This window comes from Lithobates pipiens, unplaced genomic scaffold (assembly GCF_037356315.1).
Source record: "Lithobates pipiens isolate NorthernLeopardFrog02 unplaced genomic scaffold, aLitPip1_a1.2 Scaffold_22, whole genome shotgun sequence".
NCBI classification, from domain to species: domain Eukaryota; kingdom Metazoa; phylum Chordata; class Amphibia; order Anura; family Ranidae; genus Lithobates; species Lithobates pipiens.
The window spans coordinates 22,804,380-22,831,590 of record NW_027507784.1 but is presented as its reverse complement, the minus strand read 5'-3'; the positions used below and the strand labels follow the sequence as shown (position 1 = coordinate 22,831,590).

The following is a 27,211-nucleotide window of genomic DNA, read 5'->3' as shown; positions in this document are numbered from 1 at the left end:
CTGTCACAAGGAATGTTGGCTCTTGTGATAGCATTAGGCACGTGACAGGTACTCTTTATGGAGAGATATGGGGTATATAAGACCCCAAATGCCCCTAAAAGCATTCAGAACACCAAGATCGGTGAGATCAGATGTTCATGTTATTGAAAATGGTGCCATTGCCATCCAGGTAAACCGAGAGCAATGTCAGGCCATTGCTTTTGGGTTACCATGGCTGAGTGCCGAACAAAGCCCAGATCGGCTTTGTTTGGATCACTGATCAACCGGCGGAAGCGCCAGCTGGTCGATCAGGACTCCCGGTGGGACAGGAGATCCCCTTAAGGCTAGGTTCACACCATAGCGATGCAGGAACGTCGCGAATCCGCGGCGTTTTCCCGCATGGCATGCCTCCCGCCGGCAGTTCACACTGCCCTATGCGGACTGCTGGGAGTGTCAATGAAATGTTAATGACACCCCCAGATCCGTCCGCATATCGCAGTGCGATCTGCACACTCGCACAGGAATCGGATCGCATGGTGTGAACACCCATGCGATCTGATTCTGCTGCGGACCAAAAAAAGGGTCCCGTGCGAGTTTGCGGCGGGTGCGATGCGAATTCAGCCATACTATCTGTATGGCTGAACTCGCATCGCTACGGAGATCGGATGTGATTTGCACTGCAGTGCGGTGCGAATCACATCCGGATCTCCCACCCGCAGCAGTGTGAACCCAGCCTAAAGCCGTTAGGATTGCTTTCACAAGAGAGCCGTCTTTAGTATAGATTGGACCCTGGGCAAAAAATTTCTTAGCCCTTGTACACACGGTTGGAGATTCCGACAACCAAATCCGTCTGAGTAATTCAGACGGATTAATTCCGGAAGAGGTCTGGAAGTGATATTGCATACACACGGTCGGACTAAGTTGTCGGAAAATCCGATTGTACATAACGTGATGACGTTATTTCGTTATGACGGGACTACGTTCAGGCTAGTAGCCAATAGCTTTGGTCTAGGAATTTGATCTGAGCATGCGTGGCACTTTGTCCATCGGAGTAGGCTACACATGATCGGAGTATGTCCGATGGGAGCATTTTGTCGGAAAATTTTACCGGTAAGCTGGAAAAATTGGTCCGTCGGATACTCAGACGGAATCAGTCCGATGCAGACCACACACAGTCAGAATTTCCGACAAAACGGTCCGATAGGAAACATTCCGACGGAATCTCCGACCGTGTGTACAAGGGCTTAGGGCCCCCCCATGCAATTTCCCTCTCCATCTGCTCTGAGACATACAATAAATAGCAGCTAGACTTAAAATCAGTTTTCTGTATCAGATCAGGCAGCAATTGAGATTGGTTGCCAGAGGTTACAGCATATCATTACTGCTTACTGACTAGTTGCTAGAGGTTACAGCACACATCACGGCTCAATGATTAGTTGCTAGAGGTTACAGCACATCACCTCCTCACAGCAGGGGAGCATGATATACATAGAAATGCTGCCTTTATTTGCATACCAATGCCACCAGCTGCAGCTATTTACTTAGTATTGTCGCCGCTATTTACATATGAATGCCGGTTATTTACATGTAAACACAGGGTCCGCAGGTGAGTCATCTACACACAACAATAGGGCAGAGCTGGGCAGCATTAGTAGCAGCACTTCACACTGAGATATCGGGACACAGCAATGACTAAAACTTCAAGGGACGAGGGAATTTAAACTGGGATATTTGGCAAGTATGAGGCAGCTGTTTTGGGCCCCACAACAATGACAGGGCCCAGGGCAGCTGCCCCTTTTGCCCTGCCTTAAAGACAGCCCTGGAGCCGTCCATCGGCTCTAAAGAACCGTACTGGGATGATGCCTGCAGCTGCAGGCATCATCCCAGTATAACCATTTGAAATCCAGTGAAGTATGGGTATATTGCTGGTCAGCAAGTACTGTAGGTAGACACATTTTTGGAAAATTGCACATGCTTGGTTTTTAAACATTTTCCGTAATTATTTTCTGGAATTATTCCAAACAGATGAATGTTGGTACAGCTGATGATTATTAATGTCTTACAGGGTGACTCAGGAGGACCTCTTGTGTGTAAGGTCCAGGGCGTATGGTACCAGGTTGGAATTGTGAGCTGGGGATTAGGCTGCGCATCCTCTAGCTTCCCCGGGGTGTACACACTGGTGACGGCCTACAAAGCCTGGATCAGCACCTACCTGCAAGTTACATTCAATGAAGTGCCAGAAATTCCTAAACCAACAAGGACATGTGGAGGAAACCTCATTGACGTGGGGTACACCGGTTCCACAACACGTGCAGGAAGTGTCGCCTGTATGAGGAACAAAGCAACAACATCTGAAGGAAGCTCCATGACATCCACCCTTTCACAACATTGCTGGATAATCCTGCTCCCAACTACTTTTCTGCTCACATTAATATAACTAAAAGCTGCCTATCTTATCTGACCTAGACATTGGGGTTGATTTACTAATACAGTGGAACCTTGGGTTTACGAGTAACGCGGTCAACGAGCGTTTTGAAAGACGAACAGCTTTCTTTTAAAAATTCTGACTCAGTTTGCGAGTGTTGTCTCGCAAAATGAGCAGAATTCAAGCTAATGGGGTGTGCAGTACCACATTTGGCCAGAGGTTCGGGGGAGGGGGGGTTGACACTCAGAATGTTTCGGACCCGTTTGGAAATACATGGAACCACTCGGAAAAACTCGGAAACACTTGAAAATACTCCGTTCCTGAGCTTTTGAAAGTCTTTCCGAGTTCAGCCGAGCTGTCCCCGAGTATTTCCGAGGTTCTCCAGCACCTCCCCTCCCCTCTGGCCACATGCGGTATTGCACGTAAAAGAAGTTAATGTGGAACAAATTATCTTCGCTTCCATTGACTTCTATGGGGAAACTCGCTTTGATTTGCAATTGCTTTGGATTACAAGCATTCTCCTGCAACGGATTATGCTCGTAATCCATGGTTCCCCTGTAGATATGAGCTCTCAGTTTGGTGCAAACACTGGACAGAACTTTGTGTTCATCCAAACATTGAATTTTTAGCTTATGGTAGGACTTGAACATCAAAAAAAATATAATTTTTTCTACTGATACAATCTACAGTATAAATAAAATGTATCCTGCATTAAAAAAAAATGAACAATTCTACTTCTTCCACCTACAGCTGCTAGAAAAAAGTATTTATGAATCAACAAAATGATATATGTACCAGTGTTATATCAAACATAATTAAACATTGTGGATAGGAACAGGGAAACATTTGACTGGCACCATCATTCCTTATTGATCAAAGTACTGGTAGGAAAATTTAAGGATGGGATACTGTAGGTGCAAAACTATTAATACATATACTGCTTTTAAAATAAAAAAAATTTATTTACAAAATTAATTTAAAAAAAGTGATGCATTGATTTAGAAATGTATTACATGTACAGCAAGTAAAAATCAGACCCCCTTTACACTTATTATTCTACATGTTTCGCCCTCCTGGCTTCTTCAGGAAATGCATGTAAGGGATGCTAAAAAAAAAAAAAAAACACGAAAGTAAAGGAAAAAAATAGAATATACAATAAACATTCAACCAAACATTATTATGCACAATCAAACCCAACAGGTGAGCACCGGTCCCATGGAATCTTGACCCCCCAACTGTGTGTCAGCAGAAAAGCCCAGAAAGAAAAAGGAGGAAGCATTTGCTCACTAACACCTCAACGGGTCCCCAACAGGAAAATCAAGACCAGCGACCATAGAGGAGGGTATACAGACCATGGAGTACTGATCATATAAACATAAACCATGAAATTACTCTCAATAGAGAATTACTCATCATCAAATTGTATGTATATATATATATATATATATATATATATATATATATATATTAAAGAGTGTCACAATTTATACCTTTACTATCTAAAACAAAAAGAGTATACTACTACCAGGAAGGGCCCACTAATCACTGGGAGATGTTGTAATAAAATGTATTTGAGTCTACAAAAAGACAAGAAAATAAAACAGAGAGAAGGATATAAATTACGTTTCACATTTTTTACACCGTGACAGGCATGTTGTTTCACTGGAACCATGTAAGTGCATCTTAAACAATCTATTTTATTGTGTCCAAATAAAATGAGGTTTTACACTAGGGGAGTGCTTCTCTTGTTTTTTTTTTTTTTTTCCCTTTTCTCAGGGCTGGGCTCTTCTCTAAGCTAACAGCTCAGCTATGGGCTAATTGCCAGCTCCTATCTCTCCACAGTGACTCACCTGTTGATGATATCCTGCTCGTCAGTCCTGCCTACTTAAGCCGCCCAGCCCAGATGATCTCCGCCTTCACTTTGGTCACATCACTAGAGACGCTCTCCTGTGTTCCTGTTAAAGACTTGCTTGACTAACATTCTTTCTGGCTCCAGATCCTGCTTGCTGTTCTACTACGCTCATCTCCGGCTCCCTGATGTTTTGGCTTGTCTGACTATCCGTTCTTGTTCCTGAATTCTAACTATGTTTTGGCTATGCCTGCCTTTTTTTATTATTATTAAACAAGTAAGATTTAACTGTACTTCTGTCTCAGTCGGATTCATGGTTTCTGACACCTTCTTATCTTCCATTACAGATTGCAGCCCAGACCTTGTTGGTAATCTCTTTGGGAGAGCAGCCATACCTAGTAAACCTCACCCACTTAATGGATAATTAGGTTGACGAACGCAGAATTAGAGTCCTTTCCTTCTGCAGTGACGTTTGATTCTGTAAGAAAAGGATCTGACATTACATGAAAGTCTAACATGTCCATGTGGTGGCACAGTGGTTCTCAACCCTGACCTCAAGTACCCCCAACAGGCCATATTTGGGGAATTTCTCTTTGAGCCATTGACTCTGATTTAAAGCACCTGTGCAAGGGTTGAGAACCACATGGGTGGCACACAACATCACCTCTTTCACAATGTATTGGGTAAAGAAATGTCAAGCTTACCTTAAAGCGGGGTTCCACCCTAAAGTGGAACTTCCGCTCATCAGAAACCCTCCCCCCCTTCGGTGTCACATTTGGCACCTTTCAGGGGGGAGGGAGGTGCAGATACCTCCCTCATATATATTTATTTATTTATTTAATTACAAATGTAAATAAATGAGAATAGAATGTAAAATGAGACTTTGTTAGATGTTTTTTTAAATTTTTTTTATCAAAGTTGCAGTGTGTATCCTCCCCGTGGCACCCCGTGGTGCTTATGACCTTGCTCTTTTACCCCCCTTTACATGAGGAGAAAGAGGGTAATATACTGCAATATATTATATATAAATAAGTCAATAATGGTCTTTTTTATCTGCCTGGGTCATGGCTTTTCAGTTTGTTTCTATGGCTGTTTTTATATAACGAAAAATGCACATTGTTATGAGCAATATTGTACATGTGAGTCATAATTAGCTGTGTTTTTTAAATGCGGTATTAATAGCAGCTTATTAAATGATCATCTCTGGCTCTGATGCATTGTCTATAAAATCAAGATGTTCTAATAAATAACGTTGTGCATTTAATTGATTGCACAATGTTATAGACAGGCTCCTAAATCTCAAATGTCAAGAGAAATTAATTGTCTATTAGTTGTCAGTAAAGAGCAATAACAGGAAGGAATGCCGGGGGGGGGGGGGGGGGGAGGGGCATGTAGCCATGGCCTCTGCATGTTCGGTCTAAACGGTCTTTTAAAGGCTGACTATGGAACATCCCACTACAAATAATTAATGTCACAAGCAGGGGCAGACTGACCATTCGGGCACTCGGGCACTGCCCGAGGGCCCCATGCCACTAGGGGGCCCCATCAGGGTTGCCAGCCTCAGTAAAACCAGGGACAGTATGTAAAAATGTGTGTTTTTTTTTTTACATTTGTCTCTGTAATGTCTCTTACCGGCATCCTTTTGGTCTAAAAATCCTGAGATTATAGCTGCCCCACCTCTCCAGTACCTTCTCAGCCAATAGAAACATGTCTGTGTATACTGTGTGTACATGTATGTGTATACTGTGTGATTGTATACTGTTTGTGTATACTGTGTGTGTGTGTATACTGTGTGATTGTATACTGTGTGCGTGTATACTGTGTGATTGTATACTGTGTGTGTATATACTGTGTGGCCCCATAATCTCTGATTGCCTGGGGGCCCCATAATCTCCTATTGCCCGGAGGACCCCATGAGTTGTCAGTCCGCCCCTGGTCACAAGGAACATCAAGCAATTTTAGAAACCATATTTATCTTTTAATCACTTGACATCTGGAAGATTTACCCCTCCCCTTTCCAATGTCCTTCCCAACTCAGTAACCAGGTACTTCTCAGGATGCCACTTGCTGGCCCTCCTCCGACGACTCCTCCCCCTGTCACTTGCATGAGCTGTGGTGCCCCTCCAAGCCGAGAGCACACCCGGACACTCTGAATCCTCCCTCAATTACAGCGCCTCGGACCAGCAGGTTCCGAGACTCGGGAACAGACGGAACCCTACCCCCGACCAGTCAGGTCTATTAGGGGCCACTGACAGGAACATGCTGCGGGATGTCAAACACCCCATGACCGGGACCCCTCACGGGGCTAACCCAGTCCTGGAACCAGAACAGACAACAAGGGTCTCTCGAACAACTGCGGAACCCCGAACACGTGACCCACACCTGCTTAAGTACCCCCTCCCAGACTCCTCAGCGGGCCCAGAACTCCCGCTGATTGGCTCCGAGAGGGCCATACCCAAACATCCAACCAGGCCTGGTTCTCGCCTGTCATGTGCACCTCACCGCTCACATGACCAGGCAGAACATCAATCATGGCCTGGCCAGACTGGTGTTAAGGCTTACCTACACAATTAACCCTCAGTACTGTAGGGCCCTGAGGCAAAAACTAAATTTACAATGCGTGTGACATTTGATCCCAAATGTCATCCGCTACACATGTATGGCTGGTACATGGGGTCTTGATAGGTACAGACCTAGGGGTATGTCAGGCTTCCAGAAAAGAGGGGTAAACATGGTTGGAAAATGATAAGCGGAAAAAAAAAACCCAGCTAATGCACCCAAACTAGAATCCCAAGAAATGCTGCTGTATGATGGTATTGACCAGTACCCTCCCGCCGCTGCCACGACCTTTATCGGGCTCTCCTTATCAGGGAGCCCAGCAAGGATGCAGCCGGTGGCATCTGGTTCATGAGACACACTGAGAGGAATGAATGTCGTTCTTCCCATTGTGTGACATCAGAAACCAGAAGCAACGAGGATTTCATCACTTCTGGTTTCGGTCTCATGCAGTGGCAGCTGGTGGGTTCTTCTTTAGAGGGGTGGCAAACAAACAACACCCCCTGGTGGCATGGCACAGCACCCCCCCGCATAGGCAGTCCGGCCCGGCTCTTACCCGCTTGTGCGGCAGGGCTGTGGTGTTCTCTCCTGGAGTGTGGGCAGCAGCCGTGGCGGCTCCGGTTTCCACTTCTCCAGCTTCCTCCACCGTGTGTCTTCCGCCAAAGCCCTAGGCATCCATTAGGATCACCTGACGCTTTGGTCAGTTGGGAAACAGACCTACCTCCTGATGGGTGGGGAGGAACTTTAGTATGATATTACCGAAAATTCATTTGCTATGGTCACACACCGAGCTCACCCTTTTTTGAGGCCTATTAGAACCTCCGGCTCTAATCAGGTGCTTAAAAAAACATCCCGCCTCATTGGAATCCATGGTCCGATGTCACGGGTTCTGTGGCTGATGAAGGTGGTAACTAAGCTCACTTGGTGCCTTATCTGCATTAAATTAGCCTCAGAACCCGTATAATTCATATGTGTTTGGGTTTAAAGGGATGAGGTGGCAACCCTAACAGATTCCTATCCACACCAGTAAGGTGCATAGAGGAATCCTCCACACTGTACCATTGTATTCTGACAGTGGGGACTCCTTAGCTGCCAGAATACACTGATCAGCGCCACAGCCAACTGGTTGCAGCTCGGATCAAACAAAAATTTCCCATCAAGCCTATTCCTGAGAAGTCAATCATTAGATCAACTTCTTGTGAATAGAAACAGGCTTAAATGGATGAACATTTGACTGGTCACTGCTGAACTGTCCAAATTCATCCACCCATCCATCTATGTGTAGGCTGGTGTAGTTTAGCCTCCCTGCATAGGTGATGCTGCCCCGGAAGTGGCATACAGAGAGCAGAAGGCAGGGGGAACCTATGTTCCTCTGAGGCCTCCATAGGTGTCATCACGAGAGCAGCTGTCTGATTGGATGCTCTTACCCTGGTTGGCCATCTTTGGTGTGGGCAGTGCTAATGAATTGTATTGTCCCCCTTGGGTTGGCACACGTTTTGCAGAGTGGCTAGGTTAGGGACAAAGAACATAGCATAGGGCAGTGATGGGGAACCTTGGCACCCCAGATGTTTTGTAACTTCATTTCCCATGATGCTCCACTACACTGCAGAGTGCATGAGCATCATGGGAAATGTAGTTCCAGAACATCTGGGGTGCCAAGGTTCACCATCACTGGCATAGGGAGGAGGGACAGAACAGGATCTGTCATTTGTGTCATTTGTGTCATTTGTGTCATTTGTGGCTCTTGCTCATCCAGGTGCCTCAGATGAAAAACAAGCTCTGGACTGCCGCACTCTTCAGAAGACCACTTTCTCTTATTGGAAAATCACATCACAGCTCTACAAACACAGCGAACGAGGAAAAATTGCTGATGTTTTGCACTAGCTGTAGTGCTTATTAATAGGCTACGTCAGCAATTTTTCCTTGTTCACTGTGTTTGTTGAGCTGTGATGTGATTTTCCAATAAAAGAAAGTGGTCTTCTGAAGAGTGCGGCAGTCCAGAGCTTGTTTTTCGTCTGTTGCTAGTGGTAATAGCCAGCACCTGTGGCTTCCCAGCCGAAGAGACAGTTTACAGCCTGCATGTGTGCTCCTGGAGCGGTGAGATCCCTTCTCCTTCATCCAGGTGCCTCGTTGCAGTCTACCTTCCACCCACCTCCTGTGTCAGATGCTATCGGGTGTCAGCAGCGTGTACCAGTATCCTCTGCATAGCAATCTGTAAGTGTCGCCAGGTCAGTGCTGCCAAGTATTCAGTCTTTGTACTGTCTTCTTGGAACTCTAGTATTAATATACATATCTACATTGCCTGGCCTCCATGTATGTTCTCTCCTCTCCAGGTACCTAGCACCTTGCCCCCAGCTCCCTGGCTGACATATGGCCAGCTTGAGGTTACAAACTACTGGTTCAGAAACAACCAAATGGGACGAGGGACATGTTTTGACATAGTTAAACCATTGTGAACTAATATTATTCAGCATTTAAAAACGACTCAGTCTTCTAATTGGGTATTTTCAATGTTGCTTTGCTCTCTGTGTGGAAGCAATGGTCTCAAGGCAGAAGCTTCACACAACTCCAGCAAATTAAGAGCTAAAGCTCCTTGATGAGTTAAGCCTCGTACACACGATCGGATTTTCCTACGGGGATTGTGTGATGGCAGGCTGTTGGCAGAAAATCTGAGCGTTTGTTTGCTCCATCGGACAATTGTTGTCGGATTTTTCCGTGGACAAATGTTGGATGGCATTCTTTAAAAAAAAATTCGGACAACAGTCTGTTGTTGGATTTTCCGAGCGTGTGTACACATCTAAAGTACAAACACGCATGCTCAGAAGCAAGGATGAGCAGGAATCGGTCGATCTTGTAAACTATCGTTTGTAACGGGGAATTAACATTCGTGACGCGGCAAATTATGAAATCTGGAAATGCAGCGCACAATTCTCTTCTTCTTTAATGGGATAATAATGAAGCTGCTTAGCTGGTCATACTGATGGAGTTATGGGAAACAAATTGTCAAAGGATTTTTTTATTTCCAGTGATATCAAGATTAATAATATTATTATGCTTGTTATTTATTTATTTTGGTGCAAGTTACCACAACACCACTAGCCCGTTGTTTTTAAAATCAAAGCTACAACTATGTTGGTTTCCCTTGTCAATTTTACATTGTATTTTATTTTTTATTTTTATATAACTGCCTACTCCCAAACTGTCATTTGAAGTAAAACACACAGCCATGTGTTTTTTTATTGTGCATTAAACAAAGAAAACAAATAAAATTAGACATGCTATCTGCCAATAGAACTTGAAAAAAGTGCATTCTATGCATCCAAAAATATAGAAAATATAGCAAATTAAATCATTATTATTCAACCAAAAAGTTAAATAAAAGCCTCATGAATGTGCCCTGCTTCTTAATATAGGGATTCAGCAATGCCAAGAGTTGGTGAAAGCCGGGGTCTGTCATCCGGAGGTAATTCCGAAAATCATCCACATTATTCTCCTGGAGCTCCCGCAGCAAAGGCATATGACAAAATTGGTCACCATTAACCACTTTCAGACCGGACCAATTTGCTGGTCAAAGACCAGACCACTTTTTGCGATTCGGCACTGCGTCGCTTTAACTGACAATTGCGCGGTCGTGCGACATGGCTCCCAAACAAAATTGACGTCCTTTTTTTCCCACAAATAGAGCTTTCTTTTAGTGGTATTTGATCACCCCTGCGGTTTTTATTTTTTGCGCTATAAACAAAAATAGAGCGACAATTTTGAAAAAAACTCATTATTTTTATTTTTTGTTAGAACAAATATCCCCCAAAAATATATAAAAAAAAAAAAAATTTCCCTCAGTTTAGGCCGATACGTATTCTTCTACATATTTTTGGTAAAAAAAATCGCAATAAGCGATTATTGATTGGTTTGCGCAAAAGTTATAGCGTTTACAAAATAGGGATAGTTTTATAGCATTTTTATTAATAATTTTTTTTTTTTTTTTTTTACTAGTAATGGCGGCGGTCAGCGATTTTTATTGTGACTGCGACATTGTGGGGGACACATCGGACATTTTTGACACATTTTTGGGACCATTGTCATTTATACATTAATCACTGCTATATAAATGCAGTGATTCCTGTGTAAATGACACTGGCAGTGAAGGGGTTAACCAGTGGGTGGCAGTGTAGGGGTTAAGTGTTCCTAGGGGTGTGTTACTAACTGTGGGGGGTTGGGCTTTCATTTAGTGAACACTGATCTCTGCTCCAATCACATGGAGCAGAGATCAGCGTCACTAGTTGCTAGGCAGAATGGAGAAATGCTGTTTACAACGGTATTTCTTCATTAGTTCCGTGAGACGATCGCGGGTATGCCCGCGGCGATCGAGTTCGTGGGTCCCGCGACCGGACTCACGGGGGTCCCGACCAGTGCGGGAGCGCGCCGCCGGTGGTGCGCTCCCGATGGCAGGGCGGCAAATTTAAAGGGACGTACATGTACGCCAATTAGCCTGCCCGTGCCATTCTGTCGACGTACATCGGCGTGCGCTGGTCGGCAAGTGGTTAATAAAGCAACCAATTTTTGGTCAAAGAGATCCTCCTCCTCCTGTTCCTGGACTGGACTTGAGTCAAAGCACTAACTCCAAGGCCAATAATAAATAACATGTTATCTCCTCCGATTCCGCAACATAGCTGGTTGACGAACGGCGCAAATCAACACTCACCAAACTTCTATTAACACAAAATTAGCAGAAGGAGCCCAAAGGGTGGTGCCAAACAGCTGAAAACCACTTGGTATGTCACTACGTTCGTGCTTGTTGGCCGACAATTCCTTGCTGTTTGCATGCAAGACAAGTTTTGGGCCAACCCCCGTCGGACAAAATCCCAAGGTTTTGTCTACGGAAAATCTGATTGTGTGTACGAGGCTTAAGGCTCACAATTTCCTCTAATCGAAGAGACTCATAAGGCGTGATGGACCTCTGAGGAGAGATCACTTCTACAATACAGAATGTTAGGGTCCTTCTCTTTAGCATGCTGACATGGTACAGTAAAATGCAAGGTGTCAAAACCTATCATGGGTATGTATAAAATGCACCACTCACAACTTCTAGGCAAGAGATGCACCTGGCTAGATCCTGGGCAATACAGAACAGCCAAAATATCACAAAAAGTTGTTTTTTTCAATGGACTGGACCTCGTTCCCCAGGCATCTTACTGGAAGGACTGTGACACCATGCCCAGCAATGTAGAAGACTTCATGACTCATGTAACAATGTTCACAATAAAGAATCCCATTGTTCTCCATGGGTCCAATCATACCTGAGTGTTGCGCGAGATTTTTTGGATACTTAACATGTTGATAAGTTAGCGATATTTCTGGAAGTTCGTAAATTATTCTGCCGTGAGATCCTATCCACGTCCCATTGTTTGCGGCTGTACGACAGGTATTTCCACATGATGGGTGAAGTGGCGATGTGACGTGTGTGCCATTTTATCTTTTCACAAAGAGAAAGAAACTCGGATCTCATCCCGATCTTGTGACAATGCGGTTCTGGCATTACTCACGGTATCTTCAGCTGATGTCCCCATGTTGTTCCTATTGTTTAATGTTTAATTATTCCTTGATCTGCCAATTTAAAAAGCCTAAAACAATGGGACAATTAAACCCGGCTCTTAAATCTTTTCATTAGGAGCGCTCACTTAAAATTTTCGGAACATTGCATAAGATAATTGCATAGGAGATGAGGAGACCAGACCCATGTGCTCCATTGTTATAGAGGAATGGGTGGTGCGCGCACGTGGGGCGATGGGGCTGTTTGATGTACAGTGTATTGATGTATTGTGTATGTTTACTCAGAACTCTACGGGTTATTACCTGCCGGACGTCTGCGGGGCACATTTGTAAAAGATCAGAATGGAAGTTTTATATGCGCTCCTCTCCTCCTGTGTCATGGTTGGAACTTGTTTTTTGTTGGGAGATTGTTATAACAGATACAAGATACAGATGTTGCCATTTTTTCTATGGGAAATACAGCCTCTGATTTTACATTATTTCTTAATATAAAAACTTACAAAAATAGTGCAGAGTATTTCAGAAGGGGAGAGTTAGACAGAGGAAGGAGCAGAGTCCTCCAGCAGAGCAGAGTATTTCAGGAGAGGAGAGTTGGATAGAGGAAGAAGTAGATTCTTCCAGCAATGCAGAGAATTTCAGGAGAGGAGAGTTAGAGAAAGAAGCAAAGTCTTCCAGTAATACGGAGTATTGTACGAGAGCTAAACAGAGGAAGGAGCAGATTCCTCCAGCAGTGCAGAGTTTCAGGAGAGGAGAGTTCGATAGCTGAAGGAGCAGAGTCCTCCAGCAGAGTATTTTGGGAGAGGAGAGTTGGATAGAGGAAGAAGTAGATTCTTCCAGCAATGCAGAGAATTTCAGGAGAGGAGAGTTAGATAGAGGAAGGAGCAGAGTCACCCAGCAGTGCAGAGCATTTCAGGACAAGAGAGTTAACTATTGCAAGGAGCAGAATCTTCTAGCAGAGTATTTCAGGAGAGGAGAGTTGGATAGAGGAAGGAGCAGAGTTCTCCAACAGTGCAGAGTATTTCAGGAGAGGAAAGTTAGGAAGCAGAGCCTTCCAGCAGTGCAGAGAGTTCCAGAAGAGAAAAGTTAGAGGAAGGTGAAGAGTTCTCCAACAGGGAAGAGCATTTTAGGAAAGGAGAGTTAGCAGAAGAAGCAGAGTCCCCCAAGCAGTGCAGTGTATTTTAAGAGTTGAGAGTTTGATAGAGGAAGAAGCAGAGTCATCCAGCAGTGTAGAGTATTTTAGAAGATGAGAGTTGGATAGAGGAAGCAGCAGAGTCCTCCAGCAGTGCAGAATGTTTCGGAAGAGCAGGAGAAAAGAGTTAGAGGAAGGTGAAGAGTTCTCCAACAGGGAAGAGCATTTTAAGAAGGGAGAGTTAGCAGAAGAAGCAGAGTCCCCAAGCAGTGCAGTGTATTTTAGGAGGTGAGAGTTTGATAGAGGAAGAAGCAGAGTCACCCAGCAGTGTAGAGTATTTTAGAAGATGAGAGTTGGATAGAGGAAGCAGCAGAGTCCTCCAGCCAGCAGTGCAGAATATTTCAGAAGAGCAGGAGAGAAGAGTTAGAGGAAGGTGAAGAGTTCTCCAACAGGGAAGAGCATTTTAGGAAAGGAGAGTTGGCAGAAGAAGCAGAGACCCCAAGCAGTGCAAAGTATTTCAGGAGAATGGTATAAGGTAAGACTTATATAGGAACACATGATCTAGCTGTGGACAAGAAAATGTTCTGCAGATCTGGGTAACCTTATTGCAGGAGATATTTAGGGTATGAGTTGGACAATCTGTCCTGTCATCGCTGTCATTTTCGCACACTATAATCACGGTAGAGACACGGGAGTACAATGACTGCTTGTCACACATTTTATGAGAGTTGCTACGAGTACATTGAGATCTCTGACTTTTCATTTTCTTGGCAGAGACCTCAATTCCTAATTTAGTCACACACATACTACCGATACATACGTTAAAATATACAGTATTTTACCTCTCTACTACCTCACACTAACATACTACCCACTGTAACTTGCATTAGTACAGGTCTCCCATGGGAGTCCCAGTTACCGACATCCATTTTCACTGAAAAGTTTGCAAGTTGGCCTTGGGAAAGGCCAGAAAATCATTTCAAGATTTGTCTCCCATAGAGTTCCACCGTGTTGGTGGATTTCTGGTTGGAGTCATTAATCCTCTCGCAGTCCAGTTTGCTCATCATTAATTAGTACATGGCCAGTTGGCCACATTGCTGTGAGCAGAAAATTCATGCATGTCCTCGGGCCCATTGTATTCCATCCTTTACTGAGGATGTAAGAGGATTCTCATTGGTTTCTGTAGACCTCATTCTGTTCCTGCTACTGTTTGTTGGCTGAGCCCAGATATCTGGCAGCCCTGCTCATAGGATGCAGATGTTCAGGGGTGCCTATTTATTTTTGGGGTCCTAAAGAAACCAACAGTGTAATTGCACTGTTTGGACAATGTTAACAATTTAACGCTTTCATTATGAGAGGTCAGGGGAGTAACTTTAGGGGTCGTACTTACGACCTGCTGCTGGCTCCAGTGGGTCAGTGTAGCCCCCCTATAGATAGGAGGGAAAGCAGGGGCGGCTTATAGAGGAACTAGTGCCCTCCATTTTTCATCCGACAGCCACTGAAAGCCTGCTTCTCCTCCTCTTCCTCCCACAGACTTTCAGCAGCGTTAGGAGAAAAATGGAGGGCGTTGGTTCCTCTATATGCCGCCCCTGCTATCCAGGTTACTTGTCTCCTGCTGCCTCTTGACCCATGTGTGCTTCCCTGGTCCCCCTCTCCCCCAAAAGTGCCCCCCCCCCCCCCCACTGGCTGCTGTGGTGGATGTGTCAGGGTGCAGAGTGGGGAAGGGGCCGGTAAATATGTAATTTACCGGCCCCTTCCTTTTCTGAATAGACACAGTAAATGATCGGTATTGATCACTTAATTTCCTTGAAACAATAGACAGTTTTAAGGACCAGAAAAGGTCAAGCAGATAAGACAAAGGAGCAAATTGAAACCTCATGAAATAAATAATACTGTATGTATCTGAATTGACACAAAGTATGCAGTAATTTATATATAGAAATTGTAACTGTTTCTTTTCATTTTGTAAAGTTTGACCAAACTGTTTGCTCTATATAAATCCTAAATAATAGTATTATTAATAATAACATATTTTTGTTTTCTAGGTTTCCACCACTGACCAAACAGAAGATTCATTCTTTTATAACTAGTCATGTTCCTTGTAATTGACTAATTACTCCAAAGGAAAATGAGACAATAGTGGGTGTCTCCATATTAATCACGGGCTGAAATTGTCTTCTCTTCCCATGTGCCACGTGCCAACCCATTGTTTGTAAATATCTACTTGTAGTAGATGTAAGTTGGAGTAGAGGATGCACCTATCCTTTGGGGCTTTGGAACCTGTCCATCCAGATTCCCAGAATAAGAGGCCGGTCCCACATCTTTGCTAGGTCAGTGTGTCAGCAGATCCTCCAGCAAAAGTACTGAGACAGAGAAGCCTAGCAGACAGAGCTCCATCTCCTCTATAGACAGCTGGCACCATCCTCATCTGACTCTTCACCAAAGAGATCTAGCTCCATCCTCATCCAACTCTCCACCATAGAGATCTGGCTCCATCCTCATCCAACTCTCCACCATAGAGATCTGGCTCCATCCTCATCCAACTCTCCGCCATAGAGATCTGGCTCCATCCTCATCCAACTCTCCGCCATAGAGATCTGGCTCCATCCTCACCCAAGTCTCCACCATAGAGATCTGGCTCCATCCTCATACAACTCTCCACCATAGAGATCTGGCTCCATCCTCATTCAACTCTCCACCATAGAGATCTGGCTCCATCCTCACCCAAGTCTCCACCATAGAGATCTGGCTCCATCCTCACCCATCTCTCCACCATAGAGATCTGGCTCCATCCTCATACAACTCTTCACCATAGAGATCTGGCTACATCCTCACCCAACTCTTTCCATTCTCATCCAACTCCTCACCATAGAGAGAAAGCTCTATTCTCCTCTGACATTTCACCATAGAGAGAAAGCTCCATCCTCCTCTGACATTTCACCATAGAGAGAAAGCTCCATCCTCCTCTGACATTTCACCATAGAGATCTAACTCTATTCTTATCCACTCCTCACCATAGAGAGCAGACTCCATCCAAACCCATTCTATTACTATACAGAGAACTTTATCCATCATCACCCAGCGTCTCACCATACAGTGGGCACACTCTGTCCTTATCCATTTCTTCACCTTATAGAGCTTCCTATATACTTCTCCAAATCCTCACCACATAGACATCCTTCCCACCATATAGTGAGTTTATTTCCTCCTCTACCATATGCATAACCCTATTTATCCTATTCAGGGTCCTCGTCATTTAAAGAGCTCACTTCAACCTCTTCTGACTCCTCATTAAAAAAAAAAATCTCACAACCTCACCCAATTCTTCATTATATATATATATATATAGTGTTCTGGCTTCATCCTCAAGTTTATAGAGCTACTGAATTTAAAGCTTAAATGAAGACCACCACCTACCTCCTACTTATGTCCGGTAAGTCTGCAACCAGCTTCCATAATCATTATTTCGTCTAAATTGTAAAACGTTAAATCCTAGTTCTTTTTGGACTATTTTGGGCTTTATCCTTTTTATCTATATTATACTCAGCCACTTCAGTACCCGGGCACTTTCACCCCCTTCCTGCCCAGGCCAAGTTTCAGCTTTCAGCGCTGTCAAACTTTGAATATATGAAATTTTTAGCATTTTATTTTTTTCACACAAATTAAGTTTTCTTTTGGTGGTATTTAATCACCACAGTTTTTTTTTTTTTTTTTTTTTGTTAAATTAACAAAAAAGTCCAAAAACTTTGGGGAAAAAGTGTTTTAAAATAAAATTTTGCAAATGAATAATCTTTCTTCATAAATTTAGGCCAAACCATATTCTGTTACATTTCTTTGGTGCAAATAACCTAAACCAGTGTTTATTATTTAGTCTTAGTAGAAAAGTTCTAAAGTCCACAAACTGTGTGTATAATAGATATAAAAAAACTTACTTGAAAATGCCATGACAGTACAATTATTCCCCAAATAACCACTTTTTGGGTCCAGTCCAAGGTATTTATTAAAAAAATAAAAATAAATGTTTTCTCCACAATTGTTTTTTTTTTTTTTTACATTCTATCACCAGTGCAGTACACCATCACTATATAACTTGTGTAGCGATGATCAGGGACACTGACTGGTGATGGTATATATAAAAAAATAATGATTTTTTTTTTTTTTTTACTTTTTATTTATTTATTTATTTTTATTCCCTTTTTTGCTTTTTTATTTGCTTTATTACACGGTACTACTCTGAGGAAGTGATCAGGATTTTTTTTTTTTACACACCAGTGAATTTCACTGTTATAAGCAATATTTTTTACTGAATGATCCTGATTCACTCAGTGTGTATTAATGTGATTAGCTGTGATTGGCCACAGCTAATCACATGGTAAATATGGGCTGTGATTGTCCCTGTCTGTACCATGTGATCACTGTGACCAATCACAGCTAGCAACACAATTGTACAAAATGAATGGTACAAAATGAAGCCAAGTTTGTCATTGGTCAATTGATTGGCCACAGCGATCACATTGGACCAGCAGTGGGCCTGGTACTGTGATTTTTCATCATCTGTCTCCGATGGACACAGCCAGCGGCAGATCAAGCCACAGCACAGCCTATGGGGCACCCGCGAGGCACGTTCCGGAAAGACATCATATGATCCACCCAAAACAATGAATGTCCCATCCAGCCGTCATCTCAGAATAGGCTGGGCGGGAAGTGGTTAATGTAGGGGGAGCCCTTTCATTTCCGTGAAAGGCCGTAAATACACTGACACAATACTTAGCATGCATTAATTTAATATAAAACATGTATCTGATTTTAGAGTCACTCTAAATGACAATATAAAAATTATTTTAGATCACTTTCCAAGTTAGCCAACGCCTATTGCAGATAAATGTCGCTTTGTATCTGTCTATTTCCTGTCTGGTCAATGTTTATAAACAATGTTACTTTGTATCTCTCTATCTCTTACCTGGTCAATGTGTATAAAAAAATTTACTTTGTATTTCTCTATCTCTTACCTGATCAATGTTTATGAACAATATTACTTTGTATCTCTCTATCTCCTGTCTGATCAATGTTTAGAAACAATGTTACTTTGTATCTCTCTATCTCCTGTCTGATCAATGTTTATAAACAATATTACTTTGTATCTCTCTATCTCTTACCTGATCATAGTTTATAAACAATATTACTTTGTATCTCTCTATCTCCTGTCTGGTCAATGTTTATAAACAATATTACTTTGTATCTCTCTATCTCTTACCTGATCATAGTTTATAAACAATATTACTTTGTATCTCTCTATCTCCTGTCTGGTCAATGTTTATAAACAATGTTACTTTGTATCTCTCTATCTCTTACCTGATCATAGTTTATAAACAATATTACTTTGTATCTCTCTATCTCTTACCTGATCATAGTTTATAAACAATATTACTTTGTATCTCTCTATCTCTTACCTGATCATAGTTTATAAACAATATTACTTTGTATCTCTCTATCTCTTACCTGATCAATGTTTATAAACAATATTACTTTGTATCTCTCTATCTCTTACCTGATCATAGTTTATAAACAATATTACTTTGTATCTCTCTATCTCTTACCTGATCAATGTTTATGAACAATATTACTTTGTATCTCTCTATCTCCTGTCTGATCAATGTTTAGAAACAATGTTACTTTGTATCTCTCTATCTCCTGTCTGATCAATGTTTATAAACAATATTACTTTGTATCTCTCTATCTCCTGTCTGATCAATGTTTAGAAACAATGTTACTTTGTATCTCTCTATCTCCTGTCTGATCAATGTTTATAAACAATATTACTTTGTATCTCTCTATCTCTTACCTGATCATAGTTTATAAACAATATTACTTTGTATCTCTCTATCTCCTGTCTGGTCAATGTTTATAAACAATGTTACTTTGTATCTCTCTATCTCTTACCTGATCATAGTTTATAAACAATATTACTTTGTATCTCTCTATCTCTTACCTGATCATAGTTTATAAACAATATTACTTTGTATCTCTCTATCTCTTACCTGATCATAGTTTATAAACAATATTACTTTGTATCTCTCTATCTCTTACCTGATCAATGTTTATAAACAATATTACTTTGTATCTCTCTATCTCTTACCTGATCATAGTTTATAAACAATATTACTTTGTATCTCTCTATCTCTTACCTGATCAATGTTTATGAACAATATTACTTTGTATCTCTCTATCTCCTGTCTGGTCAATGTTTATAAACAATGTTACTTTGTATCTCTCTATCTCTTGCCTGGGCCCATTAGGATGCCAGAAATTAATACGCACCCATTAACATCTGCATCCTATGAGCGGGGCCACCTGATATCAAACACTTTCTGTGTGTAGGAGCTTGCAATCCAGGTTGCGGTTAGGATTTCACAGCAATACGTTCGAATGCAGCATCCGTGAGCTGAGCGGGGATGTATAGACGCCGTACATGAACCGACACGCTGGAAGTTTACATATATGTCAGACACACATTACTCACAAGGAGGGAGGAACACACTGCTCTACAAATTATATTTTATTACCTTGTTAATCAAATAGAAAGTAACCCTTGTCAAAAAAAATCACACAATCTGATTTGACATCAATATTTGTAGCTGGAGATTGATAGATATATACTGGTCCCGGTCATAGACACATTCACCTACACTGCAATTTACAAAACGTATTTACTATTTTACAAAAGGAAAGACACTTTATAACTGTTTATTTCTTGTTTTTTGTAATGTTTTCATAATGCTTTATTATAAAGAATATATTATCTTATATATGAATGAAGTGTATATATATATATATATATATATATATATATATATATATATATATATATATATATATATATATATATATATATATATATATATATTTCATTCATATATAAGATAATATATATATAAATAAATAAATAAATACTGGTCCAGTCATAGAGACATTCACCTACACTGCAATTTACAAAACGTATTTACTATTTTACAAAAAGAAAGACATTTTATAACTGTTTATTTCTTGTTTTTTGTAATGTTTTCATAATGCTTTATTATAAAGAATATATTATCTTATATATGAATGAAGTGTGTGTATATATATATATATATATAATAAAAATATACACACAGTATCTCACAAAAGTGAGTACACCTCTCACATTTTTGTAAATATTTATTTTATTTTTTAACTTTTTATATGTATGTATATATATATATATATATTTTTTTTTTTTTTTTTTTTTTTTACTCCATATTTTCATGTGACAACACTGAAGAAATTACGATTTGCTACAATGTAAAGTTGTGAGTGTACAGCTTGTATAACAGTGTAAATTTGCCGTCCCCTCAAAATAACTCAACACACAGCCATTAATGTCTAAACCTCTGGCAACAAAAATGAGTACACCCCTAAGTGAAAAATGTCTAAATTGGGCACAATTAGCCATTTTCCCTCCCCCCGGTGTCATGTGACTCGTTAGTGTTACAAGGTCTCAGGTGTGAATAGGGAGCAGGTGTGTTAAATGTGGTGTTATCGCTCTCACTCTCTCATACTGGAAGTTCAACATGGCACCTCATGGCAAATAACTCTCTGAGGATCTGAAAAAAATAATTTTTGCTCTACATAAAGATGGCCTAGGCCAGTGATTGGCACCCCAGATGTTTTGGAACTGCATTTCCCATGATGCTCCTCTACACTGCAGAGGGCATGAGCATCATGGGAAATGTAGTTCCAAAACATCTGGGGTACCAAGGTTCACCATCACTGGCCTAGGCTGTAAGAAGATTGGCAAGACCCTGAAACTGAGCTGCAGCACGGTGGCCAAGACCATACAGTGGTATAACAGGACAGGTCCCACTCAGAACAGGCCTCGCCATGGTCCACCAAAGAAGTTGAGGTCACGTGCTCAGCGTCATATCCAGAGGTTGTCTTTGGGAAATAGACGTATGAGTGCTGCCAGCATTGCTGCAGAGGTTGAAGGGATGTCAGAGCTACATAAATGTATAAATAATATGGAAAGTGTGTGACTGTGGTGTGTGCATACATTTATTATTATTGTTTTGTTTTTTGTCCACTACAGTTTTGCCATTTTCGGTCCTCCCGATTGACACGGTACCAAGCTCTCCAGTTTGTGGGTCTCCAGCGGTGGCCAATCGTATAGTAGGTGGTACAGATGCTGCGGAGGGGATGTGGCCTTGGCAGGTCAGCCTGCGGCATAATGGACGTGCTATATGTGGAGGGTCCCTCATCTCCAATCAGTGGGTGATGTCTGCTGCTCACTGCGTCCAATTGTGAGTCTCTTCTTCTCAACTGCAGCTTGTTAATTTGACAAACGGCGTTGTGGGGGGTATTGAAATTATTTGGGCTTAATTATAATTTTGGTTATTTATAGTTAAAACTTCCTTTAAAAAAACTTTATTGTATGAACAGTATATTGACATTTAGACATTATAGACCAAAGTCTGATTCCATGTTGGTCTGTGGCCCTGACATGGTAATGCCTCTAAACCTCCAATTTGCTGAGATCTGAGCTTTCTGGCTCCCCTCTCTGGAATGCATCCTCCATATATCCTTGTGCAGCATATTTTAGGGGGCTGAACATTCCTTTACCATGTTTGTGTTCCACCTCCCATTGGAAATCATCATCTGTATATTTAGCACTGAGCATGCTCTTCTGAGAGAGGAAAGTTATATTTTTCAATACCAGACTGGGGATGGAAGAAATTTTATCTTTTTCTTTTCTTTCTCTCTCCCCTCCCTCCCTCTCCCCCCCCCCCTCTCTCTCTCTCCCCGTCCTCCCTTTCTCTCGCCCCCTCTATCCCTCGCTCTTCTCTCACTCTTTCTTTCTGTCTCCCCCTTTCTCTCTCTCCCCCCTCCCTCTCTATCCCCCCTCTCTCTCTCCCTCTCTCTCTCTCCCTTCCCCGCTATCTCACCCCTCTCTCTCTCTCCCCTTCCCTTTCTCTCTGTCTCCCCCCTCTCTCCCCCCTTTCTCTCTCTCCCCCCCCTTCTCTCTCTCCCCCCTCTTACCTCTCCCTCTCTCTCTCCCCTTCCCTTTCTCTCCCCCTCCCTCACCCCCTTTCTCTTTCTCTCTCCACCCCCTCTCTCTCCCCCCTCTCCCTCTCTCCCCCTTTCTCTCTTCCTCTCTCTCCCTCCCTCGCTCTCTCTCCCCTATTTCTCTCTCTCCCTCTCTCCCTCTCTCCCTCCCCCGCTCTCTCCCCCCTCTCCCCTCCCTCTCTCTTTCTCCCCTTCCCTTTCTGTCTCCTCCCCTCCCCCTTGCTCTTCTCTCTCTCTCTTTCTGTCTCCACCCTCTCTCTCTCTCCCCCTCCCTCTCCTCCTCTCTCTCCCCCTTTCTCTCTCTCCCCTCTCTCCACCCTCTCTCTACCCTCTCTCTCCCTCTCCCTCTCTCTCTCTCCCCCTCCTCCTCTCTCTCCCCCTATCTCTCTCTCCCCCTATCTCTCTCTCTCCCTCTCTCCCCCTCTTTCTCCCTCTCCCCCTCTCTCTCCCACCCTCGCTCTCTCTCCCTAACCCTCTCTCTCCCCTCTCTCTCCCCTATCTCTCTCTTCCTCCCCCTGCTCTCTCCCCCCGCTCTCTCCCCTCCCTCTCTCCCCCTCTCTCTCCCCTTCCCTTTCTCTCTCCCCCCTCCCCCTCGCTCTTCTCTCTCTCTCCTTCTCTCTGTCTCCCCCTCTCTCTCTCTCCTCCTCTTTCTCTACCTTTCTCCCCCCTCTCTTCCCCTCTCTCTCTCCCACCCTCGCTCTCTCTCCCTAACCCTCTCCCGCCCCTCTCTCTCCCCTCTCTCTCTCCCTCTCTCCCTCCCCCTGCTCTCTCCCCCCGCTCTCTCCCCTCACCCCCCTCTCTCTTTCTCTCCCCCTCTCTGTCCCCTTCCCTTTCTCTCTCCCCCTCCTCCCCGCTCTTCTCTCTCTCTCTCTTTCTCTCTGTCTCCCCCTCTCTCTCCCCTTCCCTTTCTCTCTCCCCCCTCCCCCTCGCTCTTCTCTCTCTCTCCTTCTCTCTGTCTCCCCCTCTCTCTCTCTGCTCCTCTTTCTCTACCTTTCTCCCCCCTCTCTTCCCCTCTCTCTCTCCCACCCTCGCTCTCTCTCCCTAACCCTCTCCCGCCCCTCTCTCTCCCCTCTCTCTCTCTCCCCCTGCTCTCTCCCCCCACTCTCTCCCCTCTCCCCCCTCTCTCTTTCTCTCCCCCTCTCTGTCCCCTTCCCTTTCTCTCTCCCCCTCCTCCCCGCTCTTCTCTCTCTCTCTCTTTCTCTCTGTCTCCCCCTCTCTCTCTCCTCCTCTTTCTCCCCCCCTCTCTCTTCCCCTCTCTCTCCCTCCCTCGCTTTCTCTCCGTACCCCTCTCTCTCTCTCCTCTCTCTCTCCTCTCTCCCCCTCTCTCTCCATAACAGGTTGCATTTATACTTAATTGTGAAGGGTGTAGCTGGAACCACATTTGCTTATTCTTATTAGACTGAGTATACAGCTTGATGCAGCAAGCACGTCTCCTTTTGTCCAGATGATTTATTTTAACATTTGAACAATTATTATCTGAATTTCAGTTCATCATCACCCTCTCGTTACACTGTATACCTGGGAGCCTACAGACTGGACACCCCCGCCGCCACTGAAGTGGGGGTCAGAGTGATCAAACTCATAGTTAATTCCCAGTTTAGTGGAATGGGAAGCAGTGGAGATATCGCTTTGCTGGGACTGGCAAATCCAATCACCTTCACCCAGTCCATTCAACCCATCTGTATCCCATCAGCATCCATGGTCTTCTCTCCCGGCACAAATTGTTGGGTCACTGGCTGGGGAGATACAAAGTATGGAGGTAAAAATAATTCTGTATTCTTGTGCCAATGGATCTAGTCAAATCTGAGACCAGAAATAACCCAAAACGATGTTGTATTGGGCATGTCTTAAGCTGGTCATAGATGGATAGAATTTTGAACACAAATTCTTAAGAAAAGTCTTTAGAAAATTTGTTGGAAAATTCTCAGAACATTCGAATGTCATTCTAAAGCTTTCATTTGCTTTTAACATTTGATTTTGGAATGAATGGACTTTACTGAACAAAAACTAAAATTTTACATGTAACCTTTTCCATCCTGCTCCTTCAATTTTTTTTTTCATCACTGCTGTTGAAAATGAACGTCAATTTGTCCCCCACTAATAAAAATAAACACATTTTCTTATAACATAATTTTTCTACCATTTATTTTTAATTTTTTTAATTCTACTCATCTTTGACCAGCCTTGGACCATATTGTATGCTAAATTAGATGTTTAGTGTTTTTAAAAGTATACAAAGAAATTGTATTTTTTTTTCTCATCTTGACCATATTAAAAGAAAATAATAATAATAATAATAATAATAATAATAATAATAATAATAATAATAATAATAATAATATTATTATTATTATTATTATTATTATTATTATTATTATTATTATTATTTTCTTTTAATATGGTCAAGATGTGAAAAAAAAATACAATTTCTTTGCGTGATTTTTTATTTTCAATATTTTTATTGATTTTATGCAAAACAAAACAGTAGAATAACAAGACAAGTCAGGCATACAACATCAAGCTGTGATACATTAGACTAGTGATAGTAAAGTAAGACTGTCTAACAAAAGGCATATGGTGTCGGAAAATATCAACCCTTTATAATTTGAATCTTATATGAAAAACAGATGGGTAAACAAGACCGTACAAGTATTGAACAGTGGTCAGGAACTGGGTTGGTATATCAGTAGATCAATTTGGGGTAACAACAGAAAAAGGGTAACAACTTCAAGGATAACGACCATGTATGGATTCCAGCCATCCAGATAGGTTGGACCGTTAGAGATCACTTGGATAGTCAATTGTCATTGCTCAGTATTGTTATTGGGGGTGCATCTCACACCTGCACCCTATTGCAAACGGACCTGGGCAAAGTGTCCGAAGGCCCCCTACCACCCCGAAAAGGGCTCTTGCTGTGGCAGGGAGCCCCCCCACCCAACCCAGACCTGGATAGTCCGTTAGAGTTTAGACAAAATACATAAAATTTTGAGGGTCCAACCTATTAGCCAAAAATAGCAACGGAGACTGAGTCCCCTAGATGAACCCAGGAAACCCAGGCTGCGTCGTGCTTGTTATGAACTTAGTAACTAAAACCAATCTAGAGTATAGTTACCGTTACCCCTTGTTCCGACCATAGAACTCAAAAGGCCGAGAAAACCATACGGTGGGTATGAAAAATCAAAAGATGTTCATAAAACATGAAGAATACAGGAATAGTCAACTCAAGTCAGAACCAAAAACGGTCTAAAAAAGAGGTGTTAAAGAGGGGGAAGGGGAGGAAGGTGAAGGGAAAGCAGGGAGGGGTGGGGGGGGGGGTCTACCAGGGTATCAGAGAAAAAAAAAAAAAAACAAAAAAAAAAAAAAAAAAAGAAAACCAATTCACGTTTATAGTCCCGGAAGAAGTGGGATTTTGTGGAATGCGGCCCAGGGTTCCCAGACTTTCTCAAAGAAAGAGGCTTTGTCTAGTATACGACTAACCAGCTTCTCCTGAGCCATAATCCATGAGATCTTTTGTTTGACAGCCCTGAATGGGACTGTACGCTGTTTCCAGTGAGCGGCTATGGTGATTTTGGTGCCCAAAAGGATAAAGAATATGAGTGCCTGGGATGATTTGTTAGCTTTTTCCACTTTGAGGTTAAGGAGAGCTACTTCAGGATTTTGGGGAATCGGGACTGATACCAGTTTGCGAAGGAGTGCAAATACCCTATTCCAAAGGCCCCTAATATATGGGCAACTCCACCATGTGTGGAGTAGTGAACCTACGTGACCGCAACCACGGAAACACAGAGGGGACGCCTCCGGAAAGATCTGGGCAAGTCGAGCGGGAACCCTGTACCATCTAGTAATAATTTTGATGCTAGCTTCAATCAGGGACACATTGAGGATCCCAGTAAAGGATCTCCGGAAACAGGTGAACCAGAGGTCACTATCCCATGACATATTGAGGTCATTTTCCCAGGCTAACGCATAGGAAGGTTTGGACTTTGCAGAGGCTAGAGACGTATATATCGTAGATATCCCTCCTCTTTGACTCGTAATGTCTGAACACCAAGACTCATATGCCGTGACAGAAGGGGGTTCTGGTCTATTGGGCCATCTGGAGTGAAGGAAATGTGCTAGTTGGGAATATCTAAAATGCTCGGTGCGGGGCATCTCAAGTTTCTTCAAACAGTATGAAAGAGAAAATGGGCCAGAAGCGTTGAAAAAGTTGCCAATCCTCAGAAGACCTTTGTTGAGCCACCAACTAAATGCCAATATATTCATGCCTGGCGGAAAGTCAGGGTTATGGAAAACATGTGTTAACGGGCGTAGTTCCGAGATTAATGCAGTATTTTTGTGCAGCCGATCACATAGGGCAAGCGAATGAGAGAGGGTGGGAGACATGATAGGGGGTCTGTTTCTGGGAGGAGCCCAGATGAGGTAGTCGATGGTGTGATGTGGAACAGCCTGTCTTTCAATAGTGACCCAATCAGGTTTGGGACCCCTGGAATAAACCACAGAAATCTGCGTCAATTGTGCCGCTTGGTAATACCACCAAATGTTGGGTAGTGCTAAACCACCCTGTCTTTTGAGTCTATATAATAGTTGTCTTGATCCTCTACAACCCTTGGATCCCCAGATGAATTGGAGGATTTTTGATTGAAGT

At 42.8% G+C, this 27,211-nt stretch overlaps 1 protein-coding gene across 1 annotated transcript in view; it reads left to right on the top strand.

Annotated features, from left to right (window-relative positions):
• Positions 1 to 27,211, top strand: part of LOC143925627 (transmembrane protease serine 9-like) — a 65,247-nt gene that overhangs the window by 17,551 nt on the left and 20,485 nt on the right. Inside the window, exons 5-8 of the mRNA XM_077450094.1 lie at positions 2,045 to 2,400; positions 15,534 to 15,589; positions 21,593 to 21,803; positions 24,054 to 24,325. Of these exons, the coding sequence (XP_077306220.1) occupies positions 2,045 to 2,400; positions 15,534 to 15,589; positions 21,593 to 21,803; positions 24,054 to 24,325 (895 nt within the window). The remainder of the gene's footprint in view (positions 1 to 2,044; positions 2,401 to 15,533; positions 15,590 to 21,592; positions 21,804 to 24,053; positions 24,326 to 27,211) is intronic.